Raw genomic sequence first — 13,069 nt, 5'->3', positions numbered from 1 at the left:
TGCTTATGTGAATATAATACTATTATAAACGATGTCATGAGAAATAACTTTTCCTTAAAATTAAAAAAATTTTTTTCTCTTTTCATTTTTGAGAGAGAGAGAGAGAGAGAGAGAGAGAGAGCGAGCACAAGCAGGGGAGGGGCAGAAGAGAGGGGGACACAGAATCTGAAGCAGGCTCCGGGCTCTGAGCTGTCAGCACAGAGCCTGACACAGGGCTCGAACTCGTAAGCTGTGAGATCATGACCTGAGAAGTCGGAGGCTCAATGACTGAGCCACCCAGGTGCCCCAGGAATAACTTAAATAAACTGTTGGGTGCTTGCCCAAACATTCTTTAGGATAAATTCATACAAGTGGACACATACACTGTGTCATTAGGCAACAAATATTGATAGTGGTTTCCATCTCCTTTTGCCAAGGTGAACCAGCATAACATGCCTCACCTCATGGACTCAGGGGATAAGACCTCTTTGATTTAGGTGCTTCTTCCCTATGCCTCCCAGATACCTACCTTATCTCCACTCTTACAACTATATTTGTAATGATTTAATTGCTCATCCAGATCCCCACGAAACCATGTGTTTGTTTTTATCCCCAATGTACTTGATGAAATATTTGTCACTGTAACATGAAAAAAAAAATCAGAGGAAGTTTTAATGTGTCTTTTGACTGAGTGAAAAGCAACAGACTCACTGTTTAGAAAATGGTTTTTCCAATGTAAGCTACATTTACTGGGACCTACTAGGAAAGATTCATTGCTGTTCCACTAGAGATCTGGCTCTCTGAACCTGACGCAGAAGCAAGAGGAATGGGAAGTAATTCTTCTGAACTTCTGTGCCCAAAGCTGGAGGGGGAGAGTCAGGGGCAGCCTAAGATAAAACAAAAGTGCACAAGAGAGTTTATAAGAAATTTAGATGCAAAGAATCGTGCAAAGAAAACTATGAAGCAGATTTCCTCTTCACAAGCAGCTATAAAATTCTGCACATTGATGTATCAGTGATTAATTATTCCAACTACAGTCATCCCGAGAGATTTCCAAGGATTAGAGCAAAAGTAGGATAGGGATGTTGGTAATAGAGACTCAGCTCTCCAACCCACTCAACCACCTGACATTGCAGATGAGCCAAATCAAGCAAAGCACAGCAACCCTCAAGATGACTTCACATTAAATTAGCCAAGAGCTGGTGGAGGCTACCCTGAAGGAATCAAATTAAGGAGCCATGAATGCAGAGTATGAGGAAGGGGACAGAGACAAGAGTCGAAGGGAACAGGCAGCTGTTTACCTGGCTTGACGGAGAACAAGTGCGGCTGTGATCACAGAGAAGGCCCTGCGAGGCAGCGCAATCCAAAGGAATCCAAAGCTTCTCCATTCCCTGGTTTGTTCTCTATTACTGAGAACCATGATCTTAATTCCAATTATAATAAAGATTATTAATCTTCCATAAAAGGACACCTATTTAGACTTATTTTACAGTGGTCAGGAATTGGGCAGTGCTTCTCAAATTTTAGTGTGTACCACAATCACCCAAGGTGTATGTTCTAAGAGATTGCTGGGACTCAACTCCAGAGTTTCTGATTCAATAGGTCTGGGGTGGGGGAAATTTTGGGGAAGTCTGTAAATTCACCTTTATAAAAAGTTTCTAAGTGAGCATGGCATTGCAGGTCGGAAGATCATACTTTGAGCCCACAAGATCATACTCTTGAGAACCAGAGTCAACTTGTAAGGCATTCGAAAGAGTCAAGGGTCAATGTCAAGTGTTCTCACTTTACTGTTACAATTCATTTTGGATTAAAATTACATTTCCAATAAGATAATCTTCAAATGTTTTTTTGAAATATGTCTGAAACATATTTTGAAACCACATATTTAGGTGTTGTGTGAAAGCACGAGCCTCTTAGCCAAGAGGACAGTGAGAAGGTAAGCCACTCTGTGGTATGTGCAGACAAATCAGATTACCTAGAAAGATAACTCCAGAACTTCCTCTGAATGAATATAACCAGAGCACACCAATGATTACAGCCAAGACTGGGCGAGGAAGATTTATTATGAGTTCATTATTTGACCCTGACCTGTAGAACCAGCCGGGGCTTTGTGTATAACATAGCAAAAAAACCCCTAATGGGTTCCAGCTGTCCCCAACCCCTCACAGTGGTCATCAAGATATCTCACAGCTTGAGTTCTACCAGAAGGAACTGGGGGCAGGGAGAGAAGAGAAGGATACAATAAAGAGGCTGAGCAGATCCTCCTAATATCCTGAGGGAGAAAACTATCTGGAAACACAGCTCTCTCGAAGTAGCCATTTGTGTTGCTTTAAATGCAGATTGATTACTGCTATTTGGATGTTGAGTGCATCATCTTCTCTGAAGAAAGGGAAAAGCTAAATTTCCCCACATTCAGCTGTATCGTCAAATCACTTCCCCACACCAGTTCTTTTCATGCATTTTCCGTTACGGCATCTACTTGTAATAGCAAGTCTACCCTATTCCCCAACAGTGAACCACCCCCCAACTGACATGTGCTGAATCCCACGAACAACCTCATAACCATGACACCTAACTGCAAGACAACATGTAGTCGGGTGTATACTTCCAGGGTCAAAAAAAGAAAGGACGCCGCTAGGATACTGAGGAGAAAGAACAGCCCCTTTCTCTGTGCTGGCCTCCAACCTGCACAGGCATGACGTAGTGCAGCTGAGTGGGGAGTACAGATCATTCACCTGGCTCCAGCTTTCTAGGGTACTCGGGCTAAAAACCCAACGACACCCCGATCACACAATTCTACAATTAAACAGTAAAGAAGAAAACTTTCAATCGAAGCTCTGTTTCTAACAATATTCAGTAGGACCTAGTTTTATTCAACGAGAAATTTTCATTTGTTGAGGTCATTAGATTGAAAGTGAGAAATCTTGGTTTATTTAAAGCTGTACCATTAAACTATCAAAAAGATAAGAACAGAGGCTGGATAGAAGAGATGAATTTCAGGGAAATGCTCTCATGGGAAAATTTAATAGAAATGAGAGATAGAATAAAAGAAGATGTAAGGCAGGCAGTGTTAATAACGGACAGGGAGAAAAGAGGAGGGGCTAAGAAAACAGGAAGAAAAGAGAAGAAATGGGAAAATGGCAATATCCAGAGGTATTATTAAAGTTATTTAATGTCGGTCCCTCTGAGATTACATGCTTTGTAAGGCTTGAGTCTATTATCTTTTTTCTTCATTACTATTATCCCCAATGCCTGGGACCCAGGATATACTCAAGAAAATGACAATGGAGAGAAGAAATGAATGCAAAGCCATCACATCCAAGATAAACCTGCCTTGAACAACTATTCCCAGGAGAGGAATGATTTGTTTTCTTCGAGAACTGGTTAACTCATATAATCTATACACTGTGATAGGATTTATTAGTTTTAAAATTTCAAAACATACAACTCAACATCAATTTTCTCACTGGATTGGTATAGAGATGAAACTTGATTTTTATTAAGAGATTTAACAAATCGGAACTGTGTCAAACCAGCAGTGCTGAACTCTTCCATTTCAGAATCCTAAAGCCAGAGGTTTTAACATAGCAATGGAAAGTGCTAGTGAGTTAAGTCTTCACATTTCATTCAGAACCAATACTGTAAATGCCAGTTAAATTAAACATACAGAGAGAAGGGACCTTGTCCAAAAGTTTTGTATTTTTTCCAAGAAACAGCTGAAAATTTCTTTTTTTCACCTATCAAAATTTTGGGGAAAAACTCCTGGAAGTCAGGGAAAAAGTGGAGCTGCTACGGTTAAATCAGGAGTAGGAGACCTGCAGCTCCTGTGGTACCTGCGGTTCTTGTCAGTGGTACTGAAAGCCCTTCAGTGGAGATGCACGAACATTAGTAAGCCCCTTTCAGCCCCCAGTAACTGCATCACCCAGAGAGAATGTTACTTCAGTTTCTCTCTGAAATGGGTAGTTGATATTGGCCCAGGAAAGAGCAAGTTCTAGCCTTCTGACCGGTCTGTGATGGCAATGCCAGCACAGATTTCCTAGAGGTTCAAGGAGAGAGAAGTCTGCAACAGGGAGGGAGCTGTCAACCATACTAGGTAAACACAAAAGCTATTCGATAGGATTTTAATCAAGGGCTGGTGTTTATGGGGTTTGGAGATTAGACGTGCAAAAGTCAGCAAGGCAGGAGCACTAGCTGTTTTGTTTTCATTTTTGAGGCAAGGGCATGTTGCAAGGTTTGTTCAATGAGAAAAATGAGTCCGTGTGGAGACTGGGGAGACAGGGAGCCCTGGCGGAGCTGCAGCGGGGGCAGGCTGTGCTCGCCTTTCAACGACGGGGACAGCGCCAGGTTTCTAAGTCTGCAGTGTGCCGGGTGAGACAGAGAATACACACCAAAAGATAAGGGAGAGCCTGCCCTTTTTTCTTCTCCCAAGATAACCCTAACCTCATTATGTATGTCCAGAATGAATCTAAATTCATTTAAGTCTGCTCAGACACTAGACTGTTCGATGCAATTGCTTTCCAACAGTCAAGCCAGGGCATCAATTTCTTTTCTGAATATATACATCCTTATGTTGAAATTACAAAATCTTAGAAGTAAAAGGTGCCTTAAAGGAATAAAGTCCCAACACTGAGCTAACATAACTTCTGTGTTTTCCTGCAACAAGCTGCAGATTCTAACAGTTTCTAGGAAATTTTAAAATATTACGTTTTTAAATAAAGTTACTGGTAACTTTAGGAGAATGTACACAGATGATATCCTCCGGGTCTGGACATCCAAGGAAAACAAGGCACACAGCCAGGCTTTGATGCGACTCCAAGCATTACCAGCTCATCTTCAGTGCCCATAACAAGCTCAGCAAAACCCCACTTGGAAGACCTCTTAGAACACTAAGGAAATTCACATTCTGGCCCACTTCAAATTAAACTGGATGTGTCATATCAAATACACAAGCTAGAATAGGAGAGAAAATGAGAAGGGTCCCAATAATGACTCAGTATCTTGGAAATACCTCAAAAGGATACGAGACAGATTCTCTGAAGGAGTCAAAAGTCCCACCTTAAGTTTAGAACACCCATCAAGCCAAGTAATTCAGGGAGCCAGCTGAGTGAGAAATACTGAAATAAAATGGGAACAGAAAATGTTGGAGAGTCAATATGGGGATGAAAAATTAGGATGGTGCTGAAAAGAAATGATGCATCAGACTCTCAAAGGAGCCCATACGAGGACCCTAATAGGGGGAACCAAGTACAGGAGTGTCAACACAAAGTGTGGGTCAGCTGTATATAAGGTTTTGTGTGTGTGTGTGTGTGTGTGTGTGTGTGTGTGTGTGTGTGTGTGTGTTTAATTAAAAACACGAAGCACACACACTGGAGCTCTTAGAACTCTGGGGGAAAAAAATCAACAATTTTTCAATGGAGTCCACGAGAGAAGCGAGGTGGGAGAGTACCAGCAAAATGCCAAAACCTTATCTTGCCAGGACACAAGGTAATGAGGGAGGAGGCAGCCGATGACAGACAACTAAAGTGGAAAGGAAGGTGTCTATTGGGATTAGGGGTTTATTCATCCTTTCAACAAAAAAGATGTGCTTTCCTCCAAATATGCCAGGGATTTGAGACATAATGAGGGTTTCCCAAAGGCTGAGAGGCATGTGAATGAAGGGGCCTCAAAGGGTCGGCACACTGAACACAGTTGCCTAAGTGGTGTGAGCCTGTTTCTGGCAGGCAGGTGGACAGGTCTGAAAGCGACAGGCAAACTTCAAACTCTTCTTCCTCTCTCTCTTTCCTGGCTTCCCAGGACGTACATAACACATCACTCCCTGAGCTCCAATCAGATGGTCTGAGGAAGGACGGCAGAATATACCCCCTTGCGGGGGAAGCAGTGGCTGCAGAGCCCCGAGAAAGCTCATCAACCCCTGCGCTGCGCTGACCCAAGGAGTCCGCTGAGTTAGCAGGCTGCCCTTTCCCCAAAGCTTACGCTTCTCTCAAAGGATTAATGGCCAAGCAGTGCCGTGGAAAGCAAAGTCCAAGGAAGAGCGCTGTGCGCCACTGCCAATACCACTAGGGACAGCCCCGGGGACAGGACACCAGGGGTCAGGGACAAAGTAATCTGTTGGAGTCAACACCCTGGTGGGGAAGGGCTAACATAAAGTACTGGCCTTGCTTCGTTACCTTCGCCCACATATTATTTACCCAACAAGTTCCAGGATGAAAGACTGATAGGAATATAGCAGATGTTACTAATTTGGCCTTTGCTAAAGCATTAGATACAGTACCTCAAGAAATTGGACTTGGGAAATTAATTCAAATTGGCTGGGTTCAGCAGACAATCACCAAAGACTAAAAAGTAGCTGAAGGGTGATAATCAAAAGACAGTTAAGTGACAGTCCATACAGTGAGAGACTCGAGGTCAACACCGAAGCCATTCTTGTTTAGGGGTTCTATTCAGGGCCCAGGAAAGGAGTAAACATCTCACTAATGAGATCTGCAGAGGACACTAAGCAGGAAGGTGGAGGATCTGCATAGACAGGGGCATAAAATTATAAGGCAGAGTTCAACCGGAAAAACAGCTAATCTATCTAGGGGAAAATAACCCTACCTACAGATAATATTCAATGGACAGGCAGGATAAGGGGCAGCAGAAGCATGTAAAACGAGCTCTGACATGTTGTATCGTGACAGAACCAAGTAAGAACGCTAAGGCAGCATGGGGAGAGTATCATGGGGGAAGGGAGTGCTTCAAAGCGAAAGCAAACTAAAATAAAGCGGAGTGCCAGAAAACAGCGGGTCAACTCTACCACTAAAAAGGGGGGAAGGTACGTTCTGCACTGAAACTATTTTTTAATAGCTACAAAACCCCCATTCCCATCTGGCAGGTGTTCCAGTCTTTCTCGGATCTTCATTCACCTCGCTGGGAGTCAGTGTCTAGAAGATGGCACAGGGCCGCCCTCCTGGGGCTCACTAACAATACGGCTTTAAAGGAAGACTCACAGTTCACGCTAGCCATTTCTCCTAATTTTTTATGAGGTCTGTACTGCCTTATGGCAGTGCCTCACAGGTTTGGGGAAGTGGTTAATTCCTCTCTGTTTACTCAACCTGCAACACTGCAATGACCCCGAAGCCAGTTTTTCTACCATCAGTCTGAAAGCAATGGCTCAACACAATTATCTCTAGGCTGCTCACTGCTTTAGCAGACAAGCATGTTGTTACATTGATTCTGCTTAAAATGAGTGCTAAAGAGGCTGTTTTCTTCTTAAAACCTCAAAGTTAAAAAATTTCACTATCCTCAACACCCAAGAAACAAACAATCCAATTAAAAAATGGGCAGGGTCACGAATAGACATTTCTCCAAAGAAGGCATACACATGGTCAACAGATACACGAAAAGATGCTCAACATTACTTATCATCAGGGAAATGTAAATCAAAACTACAAACAGAGATCATCTTGCACCTGTCAGAATGGCTAAAATCAACAACACAAGAAACAACGGGTATTGGTGAGGGTGTGGAGAAAGGGGAACCCTCTTGCACTGTTGGCGGGAATGCAAACTGGTGCAGCCATCCGGGGAAATAGAATGGAAGGTTCCTCAAAAAGTTAAAAACAGAACTACCCTATAATCCAGCAACTACACTACTAGGTATTTACCCAAAGAATACAAAAATACTCGTTCAAAGTGATACATGCACTCTGATGTTTAGAGCAGCATTATCTACAACAGCCAAGTTATGGAAACAGCCCAAGTGTCCAATGATTGATGAATGAAGAAGAAGTGGTGTACAAATACACGATGTAATATTCCTCAGCCATAAAAAAGAATGAAACCTTCCCACTTGCAATGACACGGCGAGAGCTAGATAGTATTATGCTAAGCGAAATTGGTCAGAGAAAGACAAATACCATAGGATTCTACTCATATGTTGAATTTAAGAAACAAAATAAATGAGCAAAGGGGTGGGAGAAAGAGGGAGGCAAACAAAAAAACAGACTCTTAACTACAGAGACCAAACTGATGGTGAGCAGAGTGGGTGGGTGGGAGGGTGTGTTAAATAGGTGATGGGGATTAAAGAGTACACTTGTGACAAGCACCAGGTGATGTATGGAAGTGTTGAATCACTATATTGTACACTTGAAACTAATATTATACTGTATGTTAACTGAAATTTAAATAAAAACTGAAAATATTTACAACATAATCTGTACAAATGTCACCATCTATGCATACTCATTAAACTAGCATGACATAGCTATTTCCAACAGCGTAAGAAAGCTTGTTAGGGCAGCTGGCTAGCTTAGTTGGTAGAGCATGCGACTCTTGATCTCAGAATTGTGAGTTTAAGCCCCCAAATTGGGTATGTATAGCTTACTTTCAAAAAAAAAAAAGTAAACAAACAAACAAAAAAAAAGTGAAAAGAAACAGAAAGCCTCTTGTGGACTTCCTTTCCAGAGCATCTATGCAAATTATTTTCATGTCTATCTATCTGCCTGTCACCAATATTCACTAGTGGCAGAGTGACCCAGAGGCAGAAAACAGGAGTCTAGATCCTACTGTGTTGCTTAGTGCTCTTGCTATGCTGGGAATTCATAAACCTATTTTTCTTTTTTTTTTTTAAATTTTTTTTTCAACGTTTTTTATTTATTTTTGGGACAGAGAGAGACAGAGCATGAACGGGGGAGGGGCAGAGAGAGAGGGAGACACAGAATTGGAAACAGGCTCCAGGCTCCGAGCCATCAGCCCGGAGCCTGACGCGGGGCTCAAACTCACGGACCGCGAGATCGTGACCTGGCTGAAGTCGGACGCTTAACCGACTGCGCCACCTGGGCGCCCCCATAAACCTATTTTTCAAGTTACCACTAGGCCTGGCTGAGCCCACCCATAGGCTGAGGACAGACTCACCCTCCAAGTCCCACCAAAGTACAGTGTAATTACTGTCCATTTCCTAGAAGAGCTAGGTTATCAAATAGTACTCAGAGATATGAAGCCACATTTCCCCCTATGGGTTCTTTCAGCCAGGCTGCCTTAATGATAATATAGGCAGGTCAAGGAGGAGGAAGTGAGGAAGGATTAAGAGAAACACCAATTATGGACCATATATCATGTTATTTTATGCTGGCCATTAAAGTACCTTAAATAACCAAAGATATCGGTGTTTTCACTGAACTCTTTGTGTTCATGAATCAGATTTTAGACAGGGCCTATTGGGAAAAGCCCACAAGAAAGAATCCAAAAAGCCACAACAGTCTGACAGACTGATTTCTTAGCTGACATTCTGTGTGACATTCGACAGATGCTCTATCCATCAGGATGTGACACAGTGTTAGAGGTAAATGTCACATATCAGGGCAATGTTCTGGGCCAAAGAGCAAAAGAAGTGATCTCAATGACGAAGTCTGAAGTATAGATAACATGTGCCCAAACCCATTCCCCCTCAAACTGTAGAGCACAGCCTGGTAACTACCAAACTTCTAGAACTAACTAAGTGGCTGAGTGCGGCATGCACCTCTTTGAAATATGGGCTATATTTTGTTTGAGACCAAACAGTCTGCTGAACTACCCAAGTCAGTTCACCAAGAGAAGCTCGTTTTTTTTTGGTTTTTTTTTTTAACGTTTATTTATTTTTGAGACAGAGAGACAGAGCATGAACAGGGGAGGGGCAGAGAGAGAGGGAGACACAGAATCTGAAACAGGCTCCAGGCTCTGAGCTGTCAGCACAGAGCCCGACGCGGGGCTCGAACTCACGGACCATGAGATCATGACCTGAGCCGAAGTCGGACGCTTAACCGACCAAGCCACCCAGGCGCCCCGAGAAGCTCGTTTTTTGCTCTTTCCTGGGAAATCTGGGAATCACTAAACTACCAGCACCACCCAGTGACAGAAGTCTCTGTGAGTAAGAGCCATAAGCAATGTCACTGGTAAGAAATAACTCTGAGCAGTACGCATGTCCTTGGGGCAACCGGCCACAGGGATCAAGGACAAGAGTAAAATGTCACAAGGCTTCTCAAGTGCTCTCCTGCCAGCTGTCAGAAATGTGAAACCAAAACTCATTTCCTAATAAATGTTTTCATTTCCTTTGTACATGACAAAAGGTTGAGAGGTGATAAATGGGAGGGGCTGGGGAGCAGAGGTCTCTGGAGGTAAGAACCTGAGGCAAATGTCCTGCACACAGAGGCGGAGATTCATTGTTAGTCCCAGGGAATGACAGGATGGTGGTGGTAAAAATATCTTATACAATTATGTTCTCACCTAGGAGTCATTTTACATCTAAATAAGATCATATCTGATATATGCTTATTTTGCAGATTTAAAAACAACGGAGGCCCAAGTAGTACTTCATCAAGGTTACACAGCACATTTCGAGGGTGTCCCTTTTCTTCTGATGGGGAAAAACTGGGATAAAAGCATACTATAAGCTTTCCCAGCATATTGCTTGCCATTACATTCTGCTCAGGGATGGGCAGGATAGTGGGAAAGAAAAAAGTGGGGCTGTGGGTCCCACTGTGTTCACTTTAATAATTACTCATCTCACCTGGCCTCTGCAGCAAGCAGTTCATCGTAGTGCGAGGACCGCTGGTCATCATCCTGCCGGTATCGGATCACTGTGGCTAGGCCTTTGCTGACGAGGGCCTCAGCAATGTTTCTGCAACAGAAAAGATAGGTCAGTGAGCACTAGAGGTACACATGGGGCTCAGTCAACAGAAATAATAACATTTAGCACCTGGAGGTCTTAACGCATCCTGACACGGGGAGGGAGAAGCCAAGGATTTCAAGACCAGTGAGTTGTTAAGGCTAGAAATCCAAATGAAAGGTAGAATAACAAAGTTCCCTAGCTCAGCATCTTTCTGGTTACTACAGTCAGATGCTATATCAATCCATACATAAGAACCAGCAGAAAATATCTGTAAAAAGCCCACATTAGACAGGGCTATTTACAGAATGTTATAAACAAGCCACTACCCTCAAGAAAAGTCTGCTCTAAAATATCAAGCACACAGATAAAAAACAGAACACATAAAAGCATGACCTAAATTTCTTAAAATCTCCTTTCTAGCCTATAGTATAACTAGAAAATGCCTTATTCCAGCTTGGCAATGTTAGAAAAGTTAGTTTAACATAACACCCCCAGTAATTCTCTTCTCCTCAGAACTCCTGACAGTGGTTCTCCCACTAAACGGGGCTTCTAGAAGGTAAGACTATGAATGGATTTGGGAGGGAGGGTTACTGTGGTGGAATGAGAGTCCATTATGAAGAAATGGCACGAGATGGGGGAACAAATAAAGCAAAACATGTAAAATCTGAGATGAGCAGCTCTGGAGCAATACTCCAGATAAAAGTCCTTTTAGGACTACAGGAATATTCTAAGTAGACTCCTGCTTCAAGCAATTCTCGAATGTGTTGAATTCTCTTTTCTTCAGTAGAATACGAGGTGTCACGTGGTTCGTACTCTAACTAGAGCGTACATTGGAAATGACGCTCAGACAACTAATGCGGCAGATCCGCCTGGTTCCTCCCCAAGCTGGAAAGGAACCTTTGATGTGAAGCAAAAACAAGCTGCAAACTGCAAAACCGAATTTTCAAAAATTACCTGTAGCCAGCACTGGAAGACAAGAGGCATGATACTGCTGGGGGAGAGTGGTGGTTATATCTTCCTTTGTGCCTGTCATAGTTACACCAAAGGCCCCACTCAAACCATCTGGTTGACTGCCCTTCAGGGAGGAGGTAGGGTAAGCAATAGGCTACCGTACCATATGCTAGGATTTAGTGTTGTTTGGAAACGTAGTTAACTCTTAACACACTGGTGTTCTTAGAACCTCAGACTCGAGATGCTGGTGACTGGACTAACCACCCTATGTGCATATTTAAGCCACTGAAGGGCTCTCTTCATCGAAACCCAGGAAATTGCTTTTTTAAAAGAAGAAGAACAGAATATGTGAGGGTAGAGAAAATAGGAAAAGATGCTATGGCTGATTCTCTCTCATTATGTGCCCCTCTGCTGCCTGTTTATCTACTGCCAGCACGATATTAATATCTCCAAACCGCCGCGGAATTAGCACTTCTCAAAATCCACTCCCACAAAGAGGCTGCTTTGCTGGCCACCCTGTCTCCTGAGTCACTGCAGAAGCGTGCTGGCAAACACTGTCATTATCACAGAGTGGGGTTTGGCTGCATGGAGAATGCCAACAGCCCAGAGTCAGCAGCTGTAGGTATTGCTATATGGTGAGAATTAATTGAGGGTGTTACCAGAAAGCCCCCAGAAGGGCAGGAGGGTGGCTCCACCCACCCACAGGCCAGAGAGGAGAACGGGGACACCCCCACCTGTGGCAAGTTGAGAGGTCTTGGGGATTTGAAATGCCTGAAGAACAAACACCTATTTGTTACTGCATTTTGAACTACAGTGCATTCACGTTTTATAGTCAACACACAGGGTTTGGAGAAGAAAGCTGGAATGACTGAACAGGCAAGAAGAGATTCACACAAATACACTTCTACACGAAGAGATAGAGAAACAAAGCAAAACAGTACAAATGTTTAATGATCCACTCGTGTTACTGCTGTTCAAATCAATTTACAGAACTGAACTTGAGGACCTGCACAGCCAGCAGAGAACCAAGGGCACAAACCTTCCCTTCTGTAACCTATCAGCTAACAGACATTCTTAGATGAACCAGGTAAGGCCTCAGATTCCCACTCCACAACCTGCCCACGACCAGCCTTTCCCTTCTCTCCACAGCTTAGAGGGTTAGTAGCTACATTCTGTTCACTTCTTATCCCTAATTACAGATTTCTCCTGAAGGGACAGTGGTGCTGGTGCTTAGTGAGCAGCAAGGAGAGTAAAAGCACATGAAATAATAACAGCTGTCATTGTGGGGTATTTACTACAAGCCAAGCATGTGAAAATAACATCAAATGTATTTTTTTCTTGGTGTGTGCTCCCTTGTGAGAATTCATTACACCATCTTACAATTATAAATTGACTGTCTATCTTCCTTTCTAAATTAGGAGGTCTAAGAGGGCAAGGGCTGCATATTTCTGTATCCAAGTGTCTAGTACAATACTTGGCATAAAGTAGGCAGTAAATATTTCCTGAATGAACTTA

General features: G+C 43.0%; 1 protein-coding gene across 1 annotated transcript in view; it reads right to left on the bottom strand.

Annotated features, from left to right (window-relative positions):
* SND1 (staphylococcal nuclease and tudor domain containing 1) overlaps positions 1–13,069 on the bottom strand; it is a 423,778-nt gene that overhangs the window by 181,767 nt on the left and 228,942 nt on the right. The window contains exon 13 of the mRNA XM_047848727.1: positions 10,502–10,612. Coding sequence (XP_047704683.1) covers positions 10,502–10,612 — 111 coding nt within the window. The remainder of the gene's footprint in view (positions 1–10,501; positions 10,613–13,069) is intronic.

The sequence above is a fragment of the Prionailurus viverrinus genome, chromosome A2, assembly GCF_022837055.1.
Source record: "Prionailurus viverrinus isolate Anna chromosome A2, UM_Priviv_1.0, whole genome shotgun sequence".
NCBI lineage: Eukaryota > Metazoa > Chordata > Mammalia > Carnivora > Felidae > Prionailurus > Prionailurus viverrinus.
Note: the sequence above shows the minus strand (reverse complement) of the source record. Positions and strands in the feature narration are given on the sequence as shown.